The following is a 25,258-nucleotide window of genomic DNA, read 5'->3' as shown; positions in this document are numbered from 1 at the left end:
GTTTTTATATGTTTCGAAAACATTGTGTGGGCAAAACACTGATATGGAGATGAGTTATATAGAATGATATCAACACAGGAGGTGATCCTAGCCCAAGAGAAGAACATCTCAGACCTGCTGCAGGCAGTGAAGGAGCAAAGTGAACATCTGAATGACCAGAAAAACAAGATCAAAAGTCTGGAGAATAAGGTAGTGTTTGTTTGTTTGTTTGTTTGTTTTGACTTTGTTTGCTTTGTTCCATAAGCAGAACCCAGAACATCTGATATAACACAAAAGTGTTGTCACTTCACCTCCAGCTGAAATCTGCCAGCCTTCAGGACACTCTGTCTAAGTTTAGTTGGGATGGTGAAAGCTACAGCATGTCGGATTATTTGTCCAACTACTCCAACGATGGAAGCTTTTCAAGTGGTGAGGAGTCCAGTGATGTGGACTTTCAGGTATTTTAGTAATTCTTTGTACTGAATGTGTGAATGATTGTTCTGTAGCTTTCCCAAGAGACTGCGGTGAGGTCTTCAGCAGCGGAGAGAAAACCAGTGGCCTTTATCCCATTAAACCCAATGGATCCGAGCCTTTCCTTGTGCACTGTGATTTCACAGAGGGTAAGAATACACACTCTCCTCCTACTGAAACTCCAGATGAAATGTTCTTACACTGAATAGGTGTAGGCTGATGATAACACGAGCTCTGCTCCCCACAGAGGGAGCGTTCACGCTTATTCAGCACAGACAAGATGGCTCTGTTGATTTTAACCAGTCCTGGCAGAGTTATGAGGATGGATTCGGAGACTTCAAGAGTGAGTTATGTACTTGGAATGCTGGTGCTCCTTAAAAACTAAAAATACACCAATGAGAATTTAACTCATTACAATGGCAGAGACAGGCTGAAGCACAAAATAACTCACTTCTGAGATTCAAAATGCTCAAGAAGTGTTCAGTGGTCAGTACAGCCAGGGTCATCCATCCCCCATTCAGGCACACCTCCTCTGGAAAGTGATGGAAGTGTACTGTTAAATTTGCGCTTCTGGTGCTAATTTGTTGGTGAATGTGTATGTTCATTATTCTGATGTCAACCTAACCCTAACCCTTTACCATGTCCAGAGTGAATGAAAAATCCAGTGTAAAAGCAACAGAGACTTTGAACAAAGTCCCAGAATGCAACACAGCTCTATGACGCCGAGTCGTGTTTAAAGCTTGTTAACTGTGCTCTGTAGGCGAGTTCTGGCTTGGTCTGAGGAAGATCTTCTCCATCACCCAGCAGGGCAGCTCTGTCCTGCGTATTCAGATAGAGAACTGGAAACAGGAAAAACATTGGTTGGAGTTCCAGTACATGCTGGACGGCCCTGACTCCAACTACACCATCCACCTGAAGACGGGAGACCAGACCTCGGATACGGACGTCCCGACCACGCTGAGTTTCTCCACTAGAGACCACAATGATGGGAACAGACACAGAGCCCCACACTGTGCTCATGATTATACAGGTAGAGAACTTGTACACCTACACTATATTATATTACTAGTAAACAGTTATTGAGCTAGAGGAGGAACATTTACACCAGACATCCAATTAGTTGGGGAACACATCATAAACACTGACCAATGAGAAGAGATTTTCAACCAGGACAAAAGTAATGGCGCCCTATAAAAAGAAGAACAGATATTCCAGTAGCTGTGAAATGGCTGAGCTGCATTATTGGAAGATTTATCTCAAGCCCTTTTTTTTTCATGTTGTTGTAGGTCTCTTTTCTGCTTTTCCCTTTTTACAGAATTAATCAACATGTCCATGAGAGTCAAATATCCTCCTGTTTTAACTCTGTAACTCTGCATCAGGAATGTTTAGTCGAGTTTGGCCACGGCGTCTACACATAACTGTAAATCATGATCCATGCTACAATCTGTACAGTCCTTCAACAAGCTCCACTTCCCTGAACGTTTGCGAATAAACAGGATCTTTTTTGAAATCTTTTCAATTTTCTGTGTGGCTCTGTTTCAGGAGGCTGGTGGTTCAGCGCTTGTGAAGATGTCAACCTGAATGGAAAATGCATCCAGAGCCAACCTCGCAGGAAAGGAGTCCAAGGGAAGCAGAATAAAGGACAGTCCTTCTTTAAATCTACACAGATTTCCATTCGTCACCGTCAGGAAACATAGTGGCCTGTACAGCAGAAGAAACCACGTGCAAATACATCTCTGATCGTCTTTAACCACGTGAAATGTGACTCTGTAGCTGCACACTGCATTAAAATCCAGCAGCATGTTCATTAAACAAAACAGGTCAGATTTATTTCAAATGGAACACAACGCAGGTCTTGCATTCTTTTTATTCTTAACAGAAAACACACACACACACACACTTGATTGGTCATGCCCATCCTGTTGGATGTCTCCAATACGGTTTAGTGATTTTCATTGGTTTTTTCCAGAGAAGAAAAAAGAAAGTTCTCTCATGATGAAAGAAAGGCTTTGCTGCTGAAGGTGAATTGTGTTCAGGTTTTTGTCCAGATTAAGATCCTACACTTCTGACATCTTGTTTACTTTCTTTTGTAGCTCATGGGGTTTGCATGTTTTACATTTCATGAAAATGTCCATACATATAGATGACGATGTGGATGTGAAACACACAGAACCCCATGAGAGCTTTAAGGTGGGATATTTAAACGTGACACTGAGCAGGACAGTACACCGAGTGTTTAGTTAACCACATGTTGTTGAAGAATCTGCTTTCATCTGCATCTGTATATCATTTGGATCCTTTATTTCATCGAGAAACCGCAGAATTTTGGCAGTGTCTTACAAATCCCCAGGACTTCACTCACATCAGTGTTATAAACAGCTCTTCTTACAGAATCAGGCCTACAATAAAATGTTTTTGAGTATTTTTTTTTTTTTTGCAATAAAAATGTTCTCAGTACTCCAATTTATCAGAAAGACCCAAGAAAGAAAAGTCATGCTGCTGTTATTTACATCTGATTTAGAATATAATGGTTCTGCTACCATCTAGTGTTATAGGAGTGACATACGACTAGGGGTGTAAACAGAGAACTCTAACACACCTAAAACAATAAATCAGCTTATTAGCCTCTGTGTCCTGATCGGCTGAGTCATGCTGCAATCCAGTGTAGGTGGAAATCGTAAAGTTCTGAATGTTGCTCCTGATAACCTTCTGATATTAACGTAGCTCCTGCTCAGAAATCCACAAATACATATCATACATACTACAACACATCAGGTGCTGAGGTGATTGAGTTTCATGAGCTAATTCTCTACATATCGGGTGGGTTTAGTGGGTGATTAGTTGACTAATGCGGCCCTGACGAGGCTTCTCTGCTGTGAAGTGTGACAGTGATGCCCCTGCACAAGTGTGAGGAGGAACTCGTCTTCTGTTACTAGTTATTTTTGGATCTCTAATGTCCTGCTCTGCCAGCTTCAGGAATGCTTGGGGTTGCTATAAGGCTCTTCCTTCCCCTCCACTCTCGCTCCCCAGTCTCAGTGCCCGGACGGCGCATTGTGCGGTAGCACTGTCCACACTTCCTGACTTCACTGTCGTTGTTGTTCTCTGAGCGATGGAGGACAGTCCTCTACAGGTGCTGCACCTGGAAACCGAGCCTTATCCCGACCAGAGACCCAGCGGCGGCGGCCTCAGGAAGAACGTCCGTGTTTTTCAGTGTAAGAGAAACTACCTACAAAACTTCATCCAGAGTATCTTCTCCTCCATTGACCTGCGAGAGCGCCAAGGCTGCACCATGGTGGTGGGAGGAGACGGACGTTACTTCAACACTGCCGCCATCCAGGTCGTAGTGCAGATGGCGGCGGCTAATGGGGTAACCTTTTTAGAACCTTCTCTTTTTTTGAATCCTGTAATATATATATATACGCCAAATGTGCAGGCTGAGATTTAATGATTTTAATGTAATCCATGTAATTTCAAATGATTAGCAAGAGTCAGGTGCAAGCTAACTGCAAAACGATCCTCTTAAACAGAGCTAATTATGTAGACCTGCTTTTGTTGTTGTCGGCTGTCCAGCAGGGATATTTGTTCTCGGCACCTCTACTGGGGTAGTGATATATATAGAAAGGAGAGATTGTAAATAAATTATGGGCCAACTATAAATGTTTTCTAATTTAGCCGGTCAGATTCCAGCGCAGGTGGAGAAACATGAGTGTAATGGCTGTGGTGTTAAATCCCCCAGTGGTGTATCAATGAAATGATATTTATTCGATTCAAAGGTCACGGCTTTAAATATAAGTTTCTTCTGATATATATAAATAATATTCTCGACTGTTTTGGTTATGGTGTTAAATCTTACAGACCTGAATGTTTTGAGCAGGAACACTGAGATGAATCGTCATGTCAGTTGATGTGAAGTGACAGAAATCCTCAGCAGCCGACTTGTTCCTTACCTGTCTCAGGTAGGCCGCCTGGTGATCGGTCAGAATGGCATCATGTCCACACCGGCTGTGTCGAGTGTCATCAGGAAATTCAAAGCGATCGGTGGATTTGTTCTCACCGCCAGTCACAACCCAGGAGGACCAGATGGAGAATTTGGCATCAAGTTCAACATTGCTAATGGAGGTAAAAGAAAATCTAAAATAAGTTTATATCTATTTACAAGAATAAATTAACTTCCTTTATAATTAATTAATTAATTAATCTTTTTGTTTTATTTGAATCTGGTTCGAAGGTCCTGCACCCTCCGCTGTGACGGATAAAATCTTCCAGATAAGCAGAGGTATAGAGGAGTACGCCATCTGCCCTGAACTCACGGTGGATCTGACCACGCTTGGCAAGCAGACTTTCGACCTGGAGAATAAATTCAAACCCTTTACAGGTAGGTGAAGGCATTTCTGAAGCCCTAGATACTCTATACAGACAAACATATGTGCACCCATATGTGCTTCTTCCTCACACTGGTGCCACAAAGTTAGAAGAACACAGTTGTACAGAACAGCTTCCCTTCAGTGGAGCTACAAACCTTGCTCCAGCATGACACAAAGCAGCTCCATGAAGACATGAAGGTTGGAGTGAAGAACTGGAGTGTCCTGCACAGAGCCCCTGAACACCTTCAGGATGAACTGGATGTGGAATCTCCTCAACATCAGAGTCTGATCTCATAAATGCTCTTGTAGCTGAATGATCACTAATCACCGCAGACACAAGCCAACATCTGGTGGAGAACCTTCAGAAGAGAGGAGAATAAACCTGATGATCAGGCACATATGGTAGTGAAGCCCACAGGTGCACAGACTAATAACCCTGACGAGTAGATAAACATCTTGAAGATCGACATCGCATCAGATTACTACTACAGACATTATTAGATATTACTGTTTACTAATAATAACAGGATGTGCTGTTACAGTAAAACACCCAGTGATAAAGTTACTGTTACTACCCTGGATTTTCTTCTACCAGCAGGTGTTTTATTCCTCTTACGCTACAGCAGTGTTTTATATCTTAATATAAAGAGCTGCACATCATCCAGCAGCTATAAACACCAGCCTCTCTTTTTTCTCTCTCTCTAAGATAAGTCACAATTTCTCATTTATTTGCAGTTGAGATTGTGGACCCGGTGGAATCCTACGCCAACATGCTGAGGAACATCTTTGACTTTGCAGCACTGAAGGAGCTTCTGTCAGGCCAGAATCACATACGCATCCGGTTAGACGCCATGCACGGAGGTAGGAACTCTACACTCTCGTCTTTTAGCCGTTATACAGACCGACAAAGGAATGTTTAGCTACGAGCATTCCAGATCTCGAGATACAAGCAACTCCACGATGATGCAGATTTTTGTAATTATCATTCCTTCAGATCCAGTTTATCTTTCTGAGTGTGTACTTTATAATAATCCGTGTAGAAGAAAGGGCAGAGGCGTACTTTTTGAGGGCTGGGTCATCGAGATAGAATTTCCAGAGAATGATTAAAGGGGGTGACTGACATAACACTGAAACCAAAGCAGGATTTCCCCTTTCACATAGGAAGCCCTGTAGCATTTACTGCACTCTAGAATTGACATTTTAAAAAGCCAGGGCAGCCAGTTCTCTGTCTCTGGTCCAAATTGAAAAGTTCAGATAGCATCGCCTATGAAAACAAGGAGGAGGAGGAGGAGGCTGGGATGTGGGGGTTCATCTGGTCATTCATTTCACTGATGGAAAAAAAATACTAAACAAGACGCTATCACTGCATTTCTGCTGCAGGATGTTACATAAAGCAACATTTCTGTATAACTGGGTCAGTTCTGATCTAATCACAGCAACAATAAGCGTTTCAATCTAGCTGGAGTCTGGAGTGTGGATCTGGCACAAAATGTAGAGGTGTTTTGTTTTGTTTGGTAGGATCAGTTCTTCCTGGACTCCTGACAGCTGGATATGCAAATATACCATTATATACCTTATTGTTTTGATTTTTTGTTTATTTCAATTACATGAAACTTGAACAGAATGAAGGGATTGCTATTTAAAAACAAAATGAAAAGATAAAGATCTTGCCCAGAAATGCTTCCACACTAAACGTCGATGTCCAGAAGTGGTCACTATAACAATATTAGGCATTTTCCCCATGTCTGGTGTTCCTGGGCAAGATCTCGAGACCGATCCCTCCAATATAATCTTACCTTCGGGAAAATATGTCACTTTCTGTGCTTGTTTAGTGAAATACTCATGCTAGCAAACATATCTACATGATAGCATGCTTTGTCATGTTAGCGAGACGGATAATAGCAGCTTAGTCACCGAGACTCCGGGCCAACAGCCAATAATCATTTTAAAATTTCAATCTTTGGGTTCAGGTCTCATTATGAAGGAATTCCTTGTAGCTGAAATTGATTGAGAATGAAGCTATGATGAATCCTTTCTGATTGTTTATACAAGTTTTCCTTCTCCTTTCCGTCTGATCTTGTACACATCACCTTCTGGACTTTGTCTTCATGTCTGTCCTGAAGTGGCTGGCCCATATGTGAAAAAGATCCTGTGTGAGGAACTGGGTTCTCCTGCCAACTCGGCCATTAACTGTGTCCCTCAGGAGGACTTCGGCGGTCGGCTTCCAGATCCGAACCTGACCAACGCTGCAGATCTGCTGGAGACCATGAAGAGCGGCCAGTTTGACTTTGGAGCTGCGTTTGATGGTGACGGTGTGAGTGTTTTAAAGAGATACACCGTTATAGATGAACAATTCATGCCTATACATATTTTTATATGGATATCTAATATCTACTTTAAGAAAGATTATATTTCTTCCCTGTAGAAATTAGCACAGAAGTCATGTGACCACCTTCAGAACATCACGAATGTCAGTACCCAGTCTAACTCAAACCCAGCTTTACCCTGTGTCTCTTTCTCTCCAGGACCGTAACATGATCTTGGGGAAAAACGGCTTTTTCGTTAACCCCTCAGATTCAGTTGCTGTTATCGCAGCAAACATCTTCTGCATCCCTTACTTTCAGCACATGGGAGTGAGAGGCTTCGCCAGGACAATGTCCAGCAGTGCAGCGCTCGACAAGTAAATATAACTTTCATATAAATCAATCTGCAGCTTCTCAGAATATCCTAGCACTACAGGGTTTATCATGGGTTTATCACGGTGTAGACTAGAGTGTGTATCTGGTATTGATTGCAGCTGCAGTCACACTAGAAGTCTCCCAACCAGCTGTAGGGTAGACTGGTGTATGGCTCTGTTTATAGACAGGCTGGACGTGTCCTAGACTGGTGTATGGCTCTGTTTATAGTCAGGCTGGACGTGTCCTAGACTGGTGTATGGCTCTGTTTATAGACAGGCTGGACGTGTCCTAGACTGGTGTATGGCTCTGTTTATAGACAGGCTGGACGTGTCCTAGACTGGTGTATGGCTCTGTTCATAGTCGGGGCTGGACGTGTCCTAGACTGGTATATGGCTCTGTTTATAGACAGGCTGGACGTGTCCTAGACTGGTGTATGGCTCTGTTTATAGACAGGCTGGACGTGTCCTAGACTGGTGTATGGCTCTGTTTATAGACAGGCTGGAGGTGTCCTAGACTGGTGTATGGCTCTGTTTATAGACAGGCTGGACATGTCCTAGACTGGGGTATGGCTCTGTTTATAGACAGGCTGGACGTGTCCTAGACTGGTGTATGGCTCTGTTTATAGTCAGGCCTGGACGTGTCCGAGACTGGGGTATGGCTCTGTTTATAGACAGGCTGGACGTGTCCTAGACTGGTGTATGGCTCTGTTTATAGACAGGCTGGACGTGTCCTAGACTGGTGTATGGCTCTGTTTATAGTCAGGCTGGACGTGTCCTAGACTGGTGTATGGCTCTGTTTATAGACAGGCTGGATGTGTCCTAGACTGGTGTACGGCTCTGTTTGTAGACAGGCTGGACGTGTCCTAGACTGGTGTATGGCTCTGTTTATAGTCAGGGCTGGACGTGTCCTAGACTGGTGTATGGCTCTGTTTATAGACAGGCTGGACGTGTCCTAGACTGGTGTATGGCTCTGTTTATAGACAGGCTGGACGTGTCCTAGACTGGTGTATGGCTCTGTTTATAGACAGGCTGGACGTGTCCTAGACTGGTGTATGGCTCTGTTTATAGACAGGCTGGACGTGTCCTAGACTGGTGTATGGCTCTGTTTATAGTCAGGCTGGACGTGTCCTAGACTGGTGTATGGCTCTGTTTATAGACAGGCTGGACGTGTCCTAGACTGGTGTATGGCTCTGTTTATAGACAGGCTGGACGTGTCCTAGACTGGTGTATGGCTCTGTTTATAGTCGGGGCTGGACGTGTCCTAGACTGGTGTATGGCTCTGTTTATAGTCAGGCTGGACGTGTCCTAGACTGGTGTATGGCTCTGTTTATAGACAGGCTGGACGTGTCCTAGACTGGTGTATGGCTCTGTTTATAGACAGGCTGGACGTGTCCTAGACTGGTGTATGGCTCTGTTCATAGTCGGGGCTGGACGTGTCCTAGACTGGTATATGGCTCTGTTTATAGACAGGCTGGACGTGTCCTAGACTGGTGTATGGCTCTGTTTATAGACAGGCTGGACGTGTCCTAGACTGGTGTATGGCTCTGTTTATAGACAGGCTGGAGGTGTCCTAGACTGGTGTATGGCTCTGTTTATAGACAGGCTGGACATGTCCTAGACTGGGGTATGGCTCTGTTTATAGACAGGCTGGACGTGTCCTAGACTGGTGTATGGCTCTGTTTATAGTCAGGCCTGGACGTGTCCGAGACTGGGGTATGGCTCTGTTTATAGACAGGCTGGACGTGTCCTAGACTGGTGTATGGCTCTGTTTATAGACAGGCTGGACGTGTCCTAGACTGGTGTATGGCTCTGTTTATAGTCAGGCTGGACGTGTCCTAGACTGGTGTATGGCTCTGTTTATAGACAGGCTGGATGTGTCCTAGACTGGTGTACGGCTCTGTTTGTAGACAGGCTGGACGTGTCCTAGACTGGTGTATGGCTCTGTTTATAGTCGGGGCTGGACGTGTCCTAGACTGGTGTATGGCTCTGTTTATAGACAGGCTGGACGTGTCCTAGACTGGTGTATGGCTCTGTTTATAGACAGGCTGGACGTGTCCTAGACTGGTGTATGGCTCTGTTTATAGACAGGCTGGACGTGTCCTAGACTGGTGTATGGCTCTGTTTATAGACAGGCTGGACGTGTCCTAGACTGGTGTATGGCTCTGTTTATAGTCAGGCTGGACGTGTCCTAGACTGGTGTATGGCTCTGTTTATAGACAGGCTGGACGTGTCCTAGACTGGTGTATGGCTCTGTTTATAGACAGGCTGGACGTGTCCTAGACTGGTGTATGGCTCTGTTTATAGTCGGGGCTGGACGTGTCCTAGACTGGTGTATGGCTCTGTTTATAGACAGGCTGGACGTGTCCTAGACTGGTGTATGGCTCTGTTTATAGACAGGCTGGACGTGTCCTAGACTGGTGTATGGCTCTGTTTATAGACAGGCTGGACATGTCCTAGACTGGGGTATGGCTCTGTTTATAGACAGGCTGGACGTGTCCTAGACTGGTGTATGGCTCTGTTTATAGTCAGGCCTGGACGTGTCTGAAACTGGGGTATGGCTCTGTTTATAGACAGGCTGGACGTGTCCTAGACTGGTGTATGGCTCTGTTTATAGACAGGCTGGACGTGTCCTAGACTGGTGTATGGCTCTGTTTATACACAGGCTGGACGTGTCCTAGACTGGTGTATGGCTCTGTTTATAGACAGGCTGGACGTGTCCTAGACTGGTGTATGGCTCTGTTTATAGACAGGCTGGACGTGTCCTAGACTGGTGTATGGCTCTGTTTATAGACAGGCTGGACGTGTCCTAGACTGGTGTATGGCTCTGTTTATAGACAGGCTGGAGGTGTCCTAGACTGGTGTATGGCTCTGTTTATAGACAGGCTGGACGTGTCCTAGACTGGTGTATGGCTCTGTTTATAGACAGGCTGGACGTGTCCTAGACTGGTGTATGGCTCTGTTTATAGACAGGCTGGACGTGTCCTAGACTGGTGTATGGCTCTGTTTATAGACAGGCTGGACGTGTCCTAGACTGGTGTATGGCTCTGTTTATAGACAGGCTGGACGTGTCCTAGACTGGTGTATGGCTCTGTTTATAGACAGGCTGGACGTGTCCTAGACTGGTGTATGGCTCTGTTTATAGACAGGCTGGACGTGTCCTAGACTGGTGTATGGCTCTGTTTATAGACAGGCTGGACGTGTCCTAGACTGGTGTATGGCTCTGTTTATAGACAGGCTGGACGTGTCCTAGACTGGTGTATGGCTCTGTTTATAGACAGGCTGGACGTGTCCTAGACTGGTGTATGGCTCTGTTTATAGACAGGCTGGACGTGTCCTAGACTGGTGTATGGCTCTGTTTATAGACAGGCTGGACATGTCCTAGACTGGGGTATGGCTCTGTTTATAGACAGGCTGGACGTGTCCTAGACTGGTGTATGGCTCTGTTTATAGTCAGGCCTGGACGTGTCTGAAACTGGGGTATGGCTCTGTTTATAGACAGGCTGGACGTGTCCTAGACTGGTGTATGGCTCTGTTTATAGACAGGCTGGACGTGTCCTAGACTGGTGTATGGCTCTGTTTATAGTCAGGCTGGACGTGTCCTAGACTGGTGTATGGCTCTGTTTATAGACAGGCTGGACGTGTCCTAGACTGGTGTATGGCTCTGTTTATAGACAGGCTGGACGTGTCCTAGACTGGTGTATGGCTCTGTTTATAGACAGGCTGGACGTGTCCTAGACTGGTGTATGGCTCTGTTTATAGACAGGCTGGACGTGTCCTAGACTGGTGTATGGCTCTGTTTATAGACAGGCTGGACGTGTCCTAGACTGGTGTATGGCTCTGTTTATAGTCAGGCTGGACGTGTCCTAGACTGGTGTATGGCTCTGTTTATAGACAGGCTGGACGTGTCCTAGACTGGTGTATGGCTCTGTTTATAGTCAGGCTGGACGTGTCCTAGACTGGTGTATGGCTCTGTTTATAGACAGGCTGGACGTGTCCTAGACTGGTGTATGGCTCTGTTTATAGACAGGCTGGACGTGTCCTAGACTGGTGTATGGCTCTGTTTATAGTCGGGGCTGGACGTGTCCTAGACTGGTGTATGGCTCTGTTTATAGACAGGCTGGACGTGTCCTAGACTGGTGTATGGCTCTGTTTATAGACAGGCTGGACGTGTCCTAGACTGGTGTATGGCTCTGTTTATAGACAGGCTGGACGTGTCCTAGACTGGTGTATGGCTCTGTTTATAGACAGGCTGGACGTGTCCTAGACTGGTGTATGGCTCTGTTTATAGACAGGCTGGACGTGTCCTAGACTGGTGTATGGCTCTGTTTATACACAGGCTGGACGTGTCCTAGACTGGTGTATGGCTCTGTTTATAGACAGGCTGGACGTGTCCTAGACTGGTGTATGGCTCTGTTTATAGACAGGCTGGACGTGTCCTAGACTGGTGTATGGCTCTGTTTATAGACAGGCTGGACGTGTCCTAGACTGGTGTATGGCTCTGTTTATAGACAGGCTGGAGGTGTCCTAGACTGGTGTATGGCTCTGTTTATAGACAGGCTGGACGTGTCCTAGACTGGTGTATGGCTCTGTTTATAGACAGGCTGGAGGTGTCCTAGACTGGTGTATGGCTCTGTTTATAGACAGGCTGGAGGTGTCCTAGACTGGTGTATGGCTCTGTTTATAGACAGGCTGGAGGTGTCCTAGACTGGTGTATGGCTCTGTTTATAGTCAGGCTGGAGGTGTCCTAGACTGGTGTATGGCTCTGTTTATAGACAGGCTGGACGTGTCCTAGACTGGTGTATGGCTCTGTTTATAGTCAGGCTGGAGGTGTCCTGCCTGCACACTGCTCAAAATGTGTTCATTCTGGATCGAATGCAGTGAAGTGGGAAAGCTCAACCCAGACACAGCTGTGGTGCTACTGATCAGTGACAGAAATGCCCATGTGAAGTCAGCAAGCAGTTCAGCTCAAAACAACGGGACAAAGTGATTGTGTGACTTTTCTTTAATCTCAGATGTAGTTTCGATGGAGGTCAGAGTTGTAACATAGCACTGGTTTATTGCAGTGTGGCTAAAGCTACCAAGATTCAGCTGTATGAAACTCCAGCTGGTTGGAAGTTTTTCGGAAAGCTGATGGACGCTGGACGCCTTTCACTGTATGGAGAGGAGAACTTCGGCACAGGTAGCTAACGTAACGAACACTGTGATTTTCTTTCTTTCTGCTGTCTTAAAACAGTACAGTTATAAATGTTAAGAGCGTTAACATGATGACGTTTGAACCGGTATGCAATCAAGCGATCACCTGAGGCTTGTTTTCCTGTTTTCAGGGGCGGATCATATCCGTGAGAAGGACGGGCTTTGGGCCGTCCTCGCCTGGCTCTCCATTCTCGCTTTTAGAAAACAGAGTGTTGAGGAAGTCATGATAGATCACTGGAAAACCTACGGCAGGAACTACTACACCAGGTCTGGGCTGAAGAGGACGTGGTTTTTTTTCTCATTAAAAAAATTCAAAGAAAGCTGTGAGAAATACCAACAGAAATGTCCAGAGGAAGGTATCTAAACCACTAGCAGTAAAGCCATTTGTACCTTCGAACCTCTTCATGTGGTTTAATAAGTCAGTCTGTAATGGAGTATGAATTATTTCTTCACTGTAGCCCACACTATTATCTGTAAATAACAATAACATCACCTTATCTGAGAACTGTACAACAAAATTGTATTAGTTTCTATCCCCATTATTCCCTTCTGTACCTGCTAGGTACGACTACGAGGACGTGGAGATTGACATCGCAGTGGACCTGATGCTGGATCTGGAGGTGATCATTACAGACAAGGCCTTCGTAGGACAGAAGTTCACAGTGGGAGAGAAAACCTACGAAGTGGAGAAAGCAGATAACTTTGAGTACAACGACCCTGTAGATGGCAGCGTCACACGGAACCAGGTAATGCTAAACACAACGAAACAACCGTACCTTTACTAATACACTTAACTCAACTCTGTCTCTCGACAGGGCCTGCGGATTATTTTTCAGGGTGGCTCTCGCATCGTTTTCCGTCTGAGTGGAACGGCGTCCGGTGCCACCATACACCTCTACATCGACCGCTACGAGAAAGATGAAAATCAGATATTACAGGATCCACAGGTCATTAAAGATGCTTTTGTCTTTTTCTTCATTTCAGCCCCACTTTAGATTTTTAGAAACTTTACAAAAAAAAAAAAAAGAGCATTAATAATATAGGAAATTGATACAAATAAAATAAGATATACTGAGCTGTATTATTTGTAATAATATTTATTTAATATAATTAATAAATAATATAAATTAGTTATTTAATATTATTAATAATTCATATACTTATTATTTATTTAATATAATTAATAAATATAATATAATTTAATATTATTTATTATTTATTTTTCTTGAGAACTGGGTTTAAAATGGTAATTACTAGAGGGAAAAAAATAAGACGTTTTATTTATTTACGTTTATTTGTTTGTTGCAGTTCTTGTCGATAAAGAAAATGAAAATGTTTGACTAAAAATTGTGCTTGTTAGAATGAAATGTATCTTGTACAAAACAAACGATTCAATAATCCGAGGTAGTGAACATAAGTAGAGTGAATAAATCCCAAATAACTCGTTTCTCCCTAGCTAAGTGCACTACGTTAACATGATCGCTATCAGGTTCTACACCCTACCTAGTGCACTCTGTATGCTATCACCACTCGGATTGGAACACAGGCTGAATCCGCCATTTTGATTTTTTCCTCTCTTCATGAACGTTACCTCAGGTGAAGTTGGCCGACTTGCTGAACATCGCGCTGAAGTTGTCTCAGCTGTGTGAGAGGACGGGGAGAACCGCTCCTAACCTCATTACATCATGATATATTTGTGTGTGGGGGTTTTTTATTTTGTCTAAGTTTTTTTTTTTTGTAATAAAAATCGCTTTTTGAAAAATAATGGCGTCTTGTCATTTGTGCGCGCGCGCGCCTGTGTGCGCTGTCTACGGTTGCTAGGTAACGGGTAAAAAAAGCACGCCGTCTCGCGCCTGGTCAAAACATTACGTCAAAATGTAAGTGAATTTTACACAAATAAAAGTTAAGTAAATAAAAGAAGGCTGTCAGACACGTAGCATGTTGATTATAGTAGCTTGTTCCTTTTTGTTTGTAATTTATCAGCTGTAGAAAGTTGACTTCTCCCAATCTACTGCGACTAATGGGACAAACTGTGCTAAATGATTTTTTTGTCCAGTTTTTCCACCTGTGACCTGAAACATGTTTGTAATTGGTCAGATTCCTGATTATTTAGAGTAGACTTCAGTTTATACCCGGCAGAGTTTCAGTATGGAAGCTGCTGAGATTCCCTCAGGTCAAGTCCTCAGTACCAGAAGAAAAAAACCCAATGTAAATGTGAAGAGCAGTGTGTCCAGGACTTGTCCATACCACTAGAGTTTTATATCTGTGGTGTTTGATCAGTACCCGGAGCGTACGTGTAGAAATAAATGTAGATGTTAGAGTCTCAGTGCTCGCTGCACTGAACTACTCTCTCACACCTGAGCCAAACCCCCAACCTCGCACCGATCTGCTTCTTCCAGGGTCCTGTACAGAATTGACTTTGAAGAGTATCTCAGCGAATGGGTTCAGATCGCCACCACAAGAGCTGGACATTTGATGGGGAAAGAATGTAAGTAGATTACAAATCTCGAACTTGAACACACTGACCAGTCACTGAGAAATGCTATGGTGCTCATGGAAGACTCTTTAACATTATAGATATAAATAGACATTATAGATACACCTTTAATTTTACAGTGCTGGATGACCTGATCCAGGGTCCAGTGAGGTCTGCAGCCCATGATGGCGTCCCAGGCACTGAAACCCACAAGTTTGTTGAAGAACTACACAAAATGTGAGCTTCCGAATCCACACAGAAAACTGGAGCTGCTTCACAGAATCCTGTCTTGTGGTTGTTTGTTTGCGAATTGGTCAAACGTCATCTTTAGTAATGGACACTACTCTGTGGTCACAGGTTTAAAGACATCACGTACGACCCAAGGCCGAGGAAGCGTTCAAGGACACGGCAGAGCAGACTGACTCGAGTCGAGGAAATGAGACGGATCTACCTGCTCTGTAAAACTCCAGGTGATTCTCTCCTGCAGGACAGGAACTAATGATAAAATGATCACATACTTATACATGCTGCTCACGGGTATGTAGGCCACACCTTTACTAAGATTGACACAAAGGCCACACCCCAGTAACTGACACTCAGACAGGTGTAGAGGCCACACCTCCTTTACCTTGAAGGACAGGTGCAGAGGCTACACCTCCTTTAATATGAAGGACAAGTGCAAAGGCCACGCTTCCTTCAATATGAAGGACAGGGAGAGGCCACGCCTCCTTTACCTTGAAGGACAGGTGCAGAGGCCACACCTCCTTTTATATGAAGGACAGGTGCAGAGGCCTCACCTCCTTTAAAATGAAGGACAGGTACAGAAACCACACCTCCTTTAAAATGAAGGACAGGTGCAGAAGCCACACCTCCTTTACAGTGAAGGACAGGTACAGAAACCACACCTCCTTTAATATGAGGAATAAAGCTATAAGGTTTCTATCTCTTAATAAACACTAATATCTTGTAGTAGTATTGTATCTGATCTAAACTGATCTGATCTCTCTAGTATTTGTTCTGGATCATGGTGAGATGGTGTGAATCCTGTGACCTTACTGAACAAGGTTTTGTTTGATGTTCAGACTCGGAGGTTCCTCCGCTTCCGGCACTGACGGAATCCGTCCACAGTGCAGAGAGAGGAGAACTCTGGGAAAGTGAAGTGGACAAGCTGGTGGAGTGGACACACTCTCTGTCCTTGGAGGAACTGGACAGACTGTAACTCAGACTCCATGTAAAAGAAGATATCGTAATAACAGAGACGTGAAGCTTTATGAACACCGAGCGCACCGCATCAGAAAAAAGAACAGGAAGCAGATGAAATAAAAAGAGTAGAATTTTATTAATGTTTGAATGAATGTGACAAAGACGTCCAAAACAAAGCAGCAAACTGAAACATCATGGCTGATTATTATAATGTCCAGATCCCTTGCTTTTCCCTGCTCTGTGAAGGTTCTGTGCAAAGTGCCGAGGATTACATGATACAGGTTTGGAATAGATCTACATAAAACATATTAAAAAATAGAGATTTAAAGGCAGAATGGAGATGGTGGTAAAGGAAGCTGGATTCTGCCACATAGGAGAAAGTATTTCAGTTCATCTTCTCACACCGTGACGTGATCTTGCTCCTCAACCACATGATCGGTTTCTGTAGAATATTTGGGGGCGGAGTCCAGCTTCCACAGCAGAGAGTGAGATGAGCGTTTAGCGTAAAGCTGCCACGTGGCAATAATGGATTCTACACCAACGAGCACAGGACAAACGTTTATGGCATGGACACGACCAAGCAGATCTTGTATTTTAGGTCACGCCTTTCTACCAAAACTCAGATCTAAGTATCTGACACTATCTGTTTTGTATTGTGTAAGGCTTCGTCACAGATTTTTTTCCTAGTGGGCAGAGTCAGTGTGAATGGATTCATAATCACCAGATGCATCAAAGGTAAAATACTCTGACCAAAATCATTCTCTCTCCAAATGATCTCTGTATTCACAAATTTTCTTTCTCCTGCGAACGCCGAGAGCACTTTCTACATTTCCACTATAAACACAAGCTGATCGGTCACCTGCGACACGTCCCAACATCCGCACACACTACCTGTAGGTCCAAGTCATCTATTTAGACAGAAACCAGACAAAGGACCGATAAAGCGGCTAATTTCAGACCAGGTTGTGTTTAGAAACTCGGAGATGATCTGCTTCCTCGTCTTCGTACGGAATTAGGATTTGAAATCTAATAAATCTTAGTGATCCTGACGTGACATGTGCTGTAGATAAACTGCAATCAAAACATTTTCGCCGAAGCCGGTTTATAAATTAAAATCATTTCGGGGTTTTCTCCAAAGACACGCCCCTTAAACACGCCCAAATACTGTTTAAACAATAGTGCAGGAGGCGGGGCTGTCTTGGTCCTGACCTGGTCAGTGGTTCACATGAGTGTTTTATGAAATTTTATAAAAACATCTAGCATTACAGAGAATTATTCTTCTAAAGATCATTAATCTGTCCAGGATTCTGACTGTTTAAGTGCTTCAGATGAAATAAAGCCACCTGCTGAATTGATGAAGAATCTTTCTGCACGAGTAAAAGGCTTTAAAAAAACACAATGGAGGCGATGTGTATATATATATATATAAAAATAAAAGAACTAAAAACTGAGCACTTTAGCAGCTGTGCAACAAACTGAGCTCCTCGCTGGACAAGAGACGCTGGAACACCTCAATCAGGCCTTTGAAGTCCACTCGGTCCTCTGGAGCATGAGACCAGCACCTCCGCATCTGTGTGTACACCTGCAGAACATGGACCAGGACAACGGAGGAGAAGATGAGGAGAACGGGAGAACGTGCAGGAGGAGAAGATCAGGAGAATGTGATGAAGGAGAATGTGTCTTACCACATCTGGGCACTGTGGAGGACAGGACAGCCTCCAGCCACTTTCCAGAGACTTGACCAGTCGAGCCATTGTCATCTGACCATGCGATCGGCCAATCATGTTCAGGAACATCTAAGCGAGAAGAAACAGAAGTGAAAACTCCAGGAATGTTCTTGTAAGAATTCTGAGGGACGTGGTAGCATCATGATACTTTACCTCAGGAGGACTCATCTTGCGGTCACAGTAGGTCATGAGCTCGTACAGCGTGACTCCGAAAGACCAGACATCCGAGGCTTTGTAGAACTTCCGGTGGATCAGACACTCAGGAGCGTACCTAGATGAACAGGTAACGTTCTCGTTAAAAACTCTCCATCAGGTCCGGTTCCATTCAGGTGCAGTGGATCTGGAATATCTGAGCGCTCACCAGTACACTGGGCTGTCCTGCTCCTCCCTGACCGTGTAGTACTCCTCGTTGTCTTTGATGCTCTTGGTCAAGCCGAAGTCTCCGATCTTGACCAGCGTCTCACTCTCCACCAACACGTTCCGAGCCGCCAGGTCTCTGTGGATGTAGTTCTGAGAGCCCAGGTAGTCCATTCCCTATAACACACACACACACACACACACACACACACAGAGGGGTCAGATTCTACTCTGATCCTTCGATGATGATGATGATGAAGATGAAGACTTCAGTACCTGACAAATCTGGATGGCGTAGAGCAGCAGGCGCTGTTGATTTGTCTCAGCTTTCCTTCGGGGCAGATAGTCCTTCAGACTTCCAGCAGGGAGATACTCCATGATCAGCTTAATAGTTCTTCCACCTGACACACACACACACACACACACACACACACACACATTTAGCATTAACATTCTTACTTTTTCTCTCTAATCCCATGCTTTTAAAGCAGCCTTGGTTCTCCAGATATATATATAATATATATGTGTGTGTGTGTTCTGACCCTCTTCAGTACAGATGCCCTTGTATTTGACGATGTTGTTGTGGTAAAGCTCTCTCATGGTGTTGATTTCTCTCCTCAGGTTGCTGCTCTCGGGTCCTTCACTATCTGACTTCAGCGACTTGACGGCAACCATCTGACCGCTGTGGTCTCCATGTGGGTCGTACAGACACAGCTCCACCTTCCCAAAGTGACCCTGCAGCACACACCGGCACTCTTACACACCTCGTACACACCACTTACACACTCACACACTGTATGGTTCGGTACAGAACCCTTGAAGGATCCTGAGTGTGTGTAACACTCAGCAGCAGTACTTCTCCCAGGTCCCGGATGATCCTGCTGTGTGTGTGTGTGTGTGTAACACTCAGCAGCAGTACTTCTCCCAGGTCCCGGATGATCCTGCTGTGTGTGTGTGTGTGTAACACTCAGCAGCAGTACTTCTCCCAGGTCCCGGATGATCCTGCTGTGTGTGTGTGTGTGTGTAACGCTCAGCAGCAGTACCTCTCCCAGGCCCCAGATGATCCTGCTGTGTGTGTGTGTGTGTGTAACGCTCAGCAGCAGTACCTCTCCCAGGCCCCAGATGATCCTGCTGTGTGTGTGTGTGTGTGTAACGCTCAGCAGCAGTACCTCTCCCAGGCCCCAGATGATCCTGCTGTGTGTGTGTGTGTGTGTGTGTAACACTCAGCAGCAGTACCTCTCCCAGGCCCCAGATGATCCTGCTGTGTGTGTGTGTGTGTGTGTGTGTAACACTCAGCAGCAGTACTTCTCCCAGGTCCCGGATGATCCTGCTGTGTGTGTGTGTGTGTGTGTGTGTAACGCTCAGCAGCAGTACCTCTCCCAGGCCCCAGATGATCCTGATGTGTGTGTGTGTGTGTGTGTGTAACGCTCAGCAGCAGTACCTCTCCCAGGCCCCAGATGGTCCTGATGTGTGTGTGTGTGTGTGTGTGTAACACTCAGCAGCAGTACCTCTCCCAGGCCCCAGATGATCCTGCTGTGTGTGTGTGTGTGTGTGTAACACTCAGCAGCAGTACTTCTCCCAGGTCCCGGATGATCCTGCTGTGTGTGTGTGTGTGTGTGTGTGTAACGCTCAGCAGCAGTACCTCTCCCAGGCCCCAGATGGTCCTGATGTGTGTGTGTGTGTGTGTGTGTAACACTCAGCAGCAGTACCTCTCCCAGGCCCCAGATGGTCCTGATGTGTGTGTGTGTGTGTGTAACACTCAGCAGCAGTACCTCTCCCAGGTCCCGGATGATCCTGATGTGTGTGTGTGTGTGTGTGTGTGTGTAACACTCAGCAGCAGTACCTCTCCCAGGCCCCAGATGGTCCTGATGTGTGTGTGTGTGTGTGTGTGTGTGTGTGTAACACTCAGCAGCAGTACCTCTCCCAGGCCCCAGATGATCCTGATGTGTGTGTGTGTGTGTGTGTGTGTGTAACACTCAGCAGCAGTACCTCTCCCAGGCCCCAGATGGTCCTGATGTGTGTGTGTGTGTGTGTGTAACACTCAGCAGCAGTACCTCTCCCAGGTCCTGGATGGTCCTGATGTGTGTGTGTGTGTGTGTGTGTGTATGTGTGTGTAACGCTCAGCAGCAGTACCTCTCCCAGGTCCTGGATGGTCCTGATGTGTGTGTGTGTGTGTGTGTGTATGTGTGTGTAACGCTCAGCAGCAGTACCTCTCCCAGGTCCCGGATGGTCCTGAGGAACCTGCTCTCGAACAGCGTGGGGTCCATCTCCTGCACAGGAGCCCCGCCCGGCACCATCGCGGGGTCTGAGGAGACATGAAAGAGGGTGTGATGAGTTTATATCTTCAGCACGAGGCAGCTGCTGGTGTGAAGGGTTTGTGAGATCATCTCCACTCACTCTGCTCCTTGATGCGGTCCAGTTCTCGCACTATGGCTCTGAAGAACGGTCTCTTCCTGGGGTCGTAGTTCATGCACTGGGTGATGAGCTCGGCCAGTTCGCTGCAGTCGGGGATCACCAGTGTGCCCTTGGCTTCGTAGAACCACTCCTTCTGCTCACACACACACACACACACACACACACACACACACACACACACACACACTTTGTTTAAATATCTGTTAATGTAAATGAACTAAACACAGAGCTGGTGTTAGCGGTCAGACTGAAGAACCTCAGCACGCTTCTTGTCCCTGAGCGGAACCTCTCCGTTGTAGCAGATCTCCCACAGAGTTGTCCCGAAGGCCCACTTATCCGCAGCTACGTTCTGAGCTTTAGGGTTATTCACACACTCCGGGGCGATCCACGGGATCCTGTCGATACACTCTGTCCCAACACACAGCAAGGATTACAATTATTACACTGCTTTTTACAAACATTACCCATTACCTGATTCACTCAGTCCACTGTGGGCGTGTCCCAATCCACACACACTATTCACTACTTTATCAGTCCACTGTGGGCGTGTCCCAATCCACACACATAACTCAATATTTTATCATTGCACTGTGGGCATGTCCCAATCCACACACTTTGTTCATTATTTTTATGTTGTCTATGTATCGTGTCTCCACCAGGGGGCGGTGTTTGTGTAGTATTAGTGTGTTTATGAGCTCAGCTCTTCGGTACCTTCTCGGTTGAGCGTAGTGATGGAGACTCCTGGGTTGCTGAGCTTTATGAACGGAGCTTGTTGTCCATCCAGACCGTCTTTTGCTAGCAGGATGTTCTTTGTGCACACGTAGCCATGGACGAGCTTCTTGTCCTCCTGAAGAAGAAATTGTAAGCACAAGATATTAAAAATAAACGGAAACTTTGTAGATGAACATGCGGGGCTAATTTGAATATTGCCATGATGATGTAATATAGTAAACGTAAACACAGCGTGTTTCTTCTCACCAGGTAGCTGAGGATGCTAGCGAGCTGCTCGGCGACCTGAAACTTCCAGGACGGCGTGAGTTCGGCGTGATGAGCGCGCATGAACAGATCCAGAGGCCCGTGCTGCACGAACTCCTCCACCATGATGACTGAGGAAGACAAACAGCATAATCGGTTAGCGTGCAGTTTCTCATATCCACCAGACGTGAGCGTCATCCTGACGTGTGGAGACACTTACTGTCCATGCTGTGCATGCAGATGCCGTACAGACGGGTCATGTTCTTGTGTGAGATGTGACGCATCTGACTCACAATTTCCAAAAAGACCTGTGGAGAAAAACCAAATCAAAGCATTACGCAGTCATTCATGACTCACTGTCTCACTGTCTGTCTCTGTTTCTCCACCTGTCTCACTCTCTCTCCGTTTTCCCATTTGTCTCTCTCTCTCTCTGTTTTTCCATCTGTCTCACTCTCTCTGTTCTTCCATCTGTCTCACTGTATCAGTGTTTATCTTCTGCCTATGTTGGTCTGTCTGTCTCTCCTTGCCTCTCTGTCTCACCATCTATCTATCTCTCTGTCTGTCTCACTGTCTAGCTTTCTATCAGTCTGTCTCAGTCTACCTTTTAACTTATCTCAGTCTTTCCATCCATCTTTATTTCGGTCATGCTATCTCTAGATGTCTCTCTGTCTTTCCAATCTATCTGTTTCTCTCTCTACCTGTCTCACTTCCTGTCTGTCTATGGAACAGAAGTTCTGTCTTTTTTAGGTACAGAGGTGAGCTCAATTTCTCTGTTTAGTGTTTAAGTGATTATGAGCACAGGTCCACAGTGTGGTGTGTTTAAATCTCACACACACACACACACTTACTGAAACGTCCTTATGTCCTGCTCCGATCACCTTCAGGACCACAGGGACGTCCTCACTGTTGAAGCTGATCAGATTGTCTTCATCACTCTTCAGCCTCAGCATGCCTGAGTAAATGTTCGTATGAGTTCCTTTCCCCAGGTGCTTGTCCTGTAGAGCAGACAGAGAGATGGAGAGATTAGAGAGAGAAAGCATTCTTTCTGAGTCTCATTGATTCAGTGACTGAGTGATTCAATGACTCAGTGATTCAGTGACTCTGTTGCAAGCAAACAGCTGAAGGAAGTAGCACTGTGGTTGAACTGTTAAATCTGATCAGCGTCGCTGTGGTCATGGAAAACCCCATGTTGCAGCACAGAGTGACTCGAACAGGATGAAATCTAATAACAGATCAGACGCCTGAGACAGAGCTACGGGTCAGATTTGGAATTTTAAGGGTCATTAAAAAAAAACAGTGGGCTGGTTTGAACCTGTATGATGTCCTCTTTGTTGATGCGTAGGAAGACGAGCTGGCTGCTCAGGGAGGGTGGAGTGATGGAGTCCGGCCTGGTCACTACCAGGAGATTAGACAGCTCTGGGAAATGAAACTAGAGGTCAAACCCCATGCAAGTAAACAAAAAATGATCAAATATAACACACACACACATACGCAAGCCACGCCTCTCTCACTGAGACTCAAACAGGCCATGCCCCCTTCTCAGAATATACTCAGGAGTATTTTGTGAATTTTTCTGACTGAATCATGTCCAGCTGTAGTTAATTATCTGTCACTCAGACTCAGATGGTTTAAACAGCATGAGGAGGTTAATGAGGTAAGAGCTCTACCTCGAGGCTGAGGAGGACAACCTCGCGCCAGCTTCAACGTGGTGTTATCCGTACTCAGACAGTGACCACACAGCCGGTCGGTCAGTTCCCTTAGCGTCGGTTTCTCCACGTCCGTCCCACAAAGACGAAATCCTCCATCTGTCCTCTCGATCTGAAAGTTCTTGAAGGTCTTGATGATCTCACCGGAGACGTCTCTCTGGAAAGAGAAGGCCATGAGGACAACATAAAGACGGGTTTATACATGAACGTGGTGTTTAAACGTGAAGATAATATTAAATACTTGTTTTAATTGACTACTTAAAGGTTAATGAAAGCACTAATGGTGTTAATTTGGTGCTCAGGTAAAGGTGTAACCTCGTTGCAGATGACGGTGAGCAGGACGTGGTCGTAATGAGCGCAGCTCCAGCGCAGGATGTACATGCCCTCCTCGTAGCCTTCCTGTTTCAGTTTATGAACAGCGTACTCTGTGCTGCAGGAGACACACGACACGTCAGTCACGTCATCATGTGTGCACGTTATCTGTGGAATTCGCTTTAAAAACTATTTTAGCTTTACCTGATCGGTCCATGACATCCCTCATGTAGGTTGGTTTTGACGTAGTCGGGCGCGACCTCGGTGCACAGGTAGTGATGCGCGTCTACGGTCAGCCTGAAGTAGCCGTCTATCAGGCTGGCGAAGGCCAGGGCCTCTGCACGGCTAGCAAACTGCACTTCCTGTTAGGGAAGAAAACACACCACTCTTTACACAGTGCACTAGACACTAGAAATGTTTACACTGTCGTATTCTAGAGGGAACAAACGCTATAACTTTCTAGCTATCGTTATTATTGTTACATTTTCAGTAAACTGATTCGATTTAACTCTTTAATGACCATGTGATAAGGGCTTCTTTCACTTTTGTCCTAAAAACAACAACAAACAAATGAATAAGTAAACAGAGTGAACTATGTACACATCTACGTATGTACACTTGGTACACACCAAGTCAAACACTCAGGGGGTGGGGCTTGCTTGGTGTCAGCTAACATGAGTTCAAAACAGCTGCACAGCTGTCAATCAGTCCAGATTCCCATGCTGATTGGCTGATGGGAGGTTTGTATGGAGGAGGAATAAATGATGACTGCTCTGTTTTAGAGAGCAGTAATAACGAGCCAAATCCAGCTGTTCCACAGATGTTTCCGAACTATGGACTCTGCTCACACTGGTCTGATTTCTCTTGCCCATAAACACACAGGTCAGAATGTTCTGGAACAAATACTAACCTCAGGAAATATGAGACGGAAAAGTCCTGCACTGGGGTTTAAACTCAACCCTGTGTGGGTCAGAACCCTGTGTGGGTCAGAACCCTGTGTGGGTCAGAACCCCATATGGGTCAGAAACCCTGAGGGTCAGAACCCTGTGTGGGTCACAACCCTATGTGGGTCAGAACCGTGTATGGGTCAGAACTGCATGTTGACCGGAGCGTTTAAACTAAACGTTAAACACCGAACAAATGATTTAATTTCCGTTAATGTGCAGCACACGTACCATCCTCCTGTTGTCTTGTCGGTAAACCATAACCGCCGCCTCCTTGGTGACGATGTGCGTGATCTCGTGGAAATCCGAGAAGGTGGTCCAGTCGTCATCTTTCCTGACGGTGCTCAGCTGACCCTGAGGTCTTCTGTTCCTCTTTGACTTGGTCCTCTGAAGGTTCAGGCAGGTCTATAAACAGAATGTAGTGTAATTCTTCACATCAGAGCTTTCATCACATGGAGA

The 25,258-nt window shown here is 45.5% G+C and overlaps 4 protein-coding genes across 8 annotated transcripts in view; 2 read left to right on the top strand and 2 right to left on the bottom strand.

Moving 5' to 3' along the window:
* LOC131355937 (angiopoietin-related protein 3-like) overlaps positions 1 to 2,297 on the top strand; it is a 3,566-nt gene extending 1,269 nt beyond the window's left edge. The window contains exons 2-7 of the mRNA XM_058394558.1: positions 79 to 189; positions 297 to 408; positions 486 to 599; positions 698 to 793; positions 1,211 to 1,480; positions 1,993 to 2,297. Of these exons, the coding sequence (XP_058250541.1) occupies positions 79 to 189; positions 297 to 408; positions 486 to 599; positions 698 to 793; positions 1,211 to 1,480; positions 1,993 to 2,147 (858 nt within the window). The 3' untranslated portion in view covers positions 2,148 to 2,297. The remainder of the gene's footprint in view (positions 1 to 78; positions 190 to 296; positions 409 to 485; positions 600 to 697; positions 794 to 1,210; positions 1,481 to 1,992) is intronic.
* Positions 1 to 4,536, bottom strand: part of LOC131355935 (KN motif and ankyrin repeat domain-containing protein 4-like) — an 18,084-nt gene extending 13,548 nt beyond the window's left edge. For all 3 annotated transcript variants that reach the window (XM_058394554.1, XM_058394552.1, XM_058394551.1), the window contains exon 1: positions 4,398 to 4,536. The gene's annotated coding sequence lies outside the window, so the exon portion shown is untranslated. The remainder of the gene's footprint in view (positions 1 to 4,397) is intronic.
* LOC131355936 (phosphoglucomutase-1-like) lies at positions 3,501 to 17,628 on the top strand. 3 transcript variants are annotated; one of them, XM_058394556.1, is made up of 15 exons: positions 3,501 to 3,817; positions 4,407 to 4,569; positions 4,679 to 4,825; positions 5,550 to 5,675; positions 6,938 to 7,128; positions 7,340 to 7,494; positions 12,555 to 12,670; positions 12,816 to 12,951; positions 13,247 to 13,430; positions 13,500 to 13,631; positions 14,281 to 14,561; positions 15,084 to 15,172; positions 15,301 to 15,397; positions 15,518 to 15,630; positions 16,243 to 17,628. In XM_058394556.1, exons 1-11 carry the CDS (start codon positions 3,560 to 3,562, stop codon positions 14,371 to 14,373), a joined length of 1,701 nt encoding a protein of 566 aa, XP_058250539.1. In that variant the 5' UTR covers positions 3,501 to 3,559; the 3' UTR covers positions 14,374 to 14,561; positions 15,084 to 15,172; positions 15,301 to 15,397; positions 15,518 to 15,630; positions 16,243 to 17,628. The 3 variants fall into 3 exon arrangements, with proteins under 3 accessions (XP_058250539.1, XP_058250538.1, XP_058250540.1); XM_058394555.1 differs by having other exon boundaries at positions 12,504 to 12,670; XM_058394557.1 differs by lacking the exons at positions 13,500 to 13,631; positions 14,281 to 14,561; positions 15,084 to 15,172; ... (1 more) ...; positions 15,518 to 15,630; positions 16,243 to 17,628 and having other exon boundaries at positions 12,504 to 12,670; positions 12,816 to 13,040; positions 13,247 to 13,424.
* The window catches only part of LOC131355933 (tyrosine-protein kinase JAK1-like), an 18,195-nt gene continuing 9,412 nt past the window's right edge, over positions 16,476 to 25,258 (bottom strand). The window contains exons 6-23 of the mRNA XM_058394548.1: positions 25,031 to 25,204; positions 24,060 to 24,217; positions 23,859 to 23,973; positions 23,505 to 23,700; positions 23,150 to 23,253; positions 22,686 to 22,832; positions 22,058 to 22,145; positions 21,841 to 21,968; positions 21,574 to 21,709; positions 21,119 to 21,270; positions 20,845 to 20,995; positions 20,658 to 20,752; positions 18,990 to 19,182; positions 18,724 to 18,848; positions 18,452 to 18,624; positions 18,244 to 18,361; positions 18,049 to 18,159; positions 16,476 to 17,945 (exon numbers count right to left, since the gene is read on the bottom strand). Of these exons, the coding sequence (XP_058250531.1) occupies positions 17,820 to 17,945; positions 18,049 to 18,159; positions 18,244 to 18,361; positions 18,452 to 18,624; positions 18,724 to 18,848; positions 18,990 to 19,182; positions 20,658 to 20,752; positions 20,845 to 20,995; positions 21,119 to 21,270; positions 21,574 to 21,709; positions 21,841 to 21,968; positions 22,058 to 22,145; positions 22,686 to 22,832; positions 23,150 to 23,253; positions 23,505 to 23,700; positions 23,859 to 23,973; positions 24,060 to 24,217; positions 25,031 to 25,204 (2,490 nt within the window). The 3' untranslated portion in view covers positions 16,476 to 17,819. The remainder of the gene's footprint in view (positions 17,946 to 18,048; positions 18,160 to 18,243; positions 18,362 to 18,451; positions 18,625 to 18,723; positions 18,849 to 18,989; positions 19,183 to 20,657; positions 20,753 to 20,844; positions 20,996 to 21,118; positions 21,271 to 21,573; positions 21,710 to 21,840; positions 21,969 to 22,057; positions 22,146 to 22,685; positions 22,833 to 23,149; positions 23,254 to 23,504; positions 23,701 to 23,858; positions 23,974 to 24,059; positions 24,218 to 25,030; positions 25,205 to 25,258) is intronic.

Source organism: Hemibagrus wyckioides, linkage group LG07 (genome assembly GCF_019097595.1).
Source record: "Hemibagrus wyckioides isolate EC202008001 linkage group LG07, SWU_Hwy_1.0, whole genome shotgun sequence".
Lineage (NCBI taxonomy): Eukaryota > Metazoa > Chordata > Actinopteri > Siluriformes > Bagridae > Hemibagrus > Hemibagrus wyckioides.
Note: the sequence above shows the minus strand (reverse complement) of the source record. Positions and strands in the feature narration are given on the sequence as shown.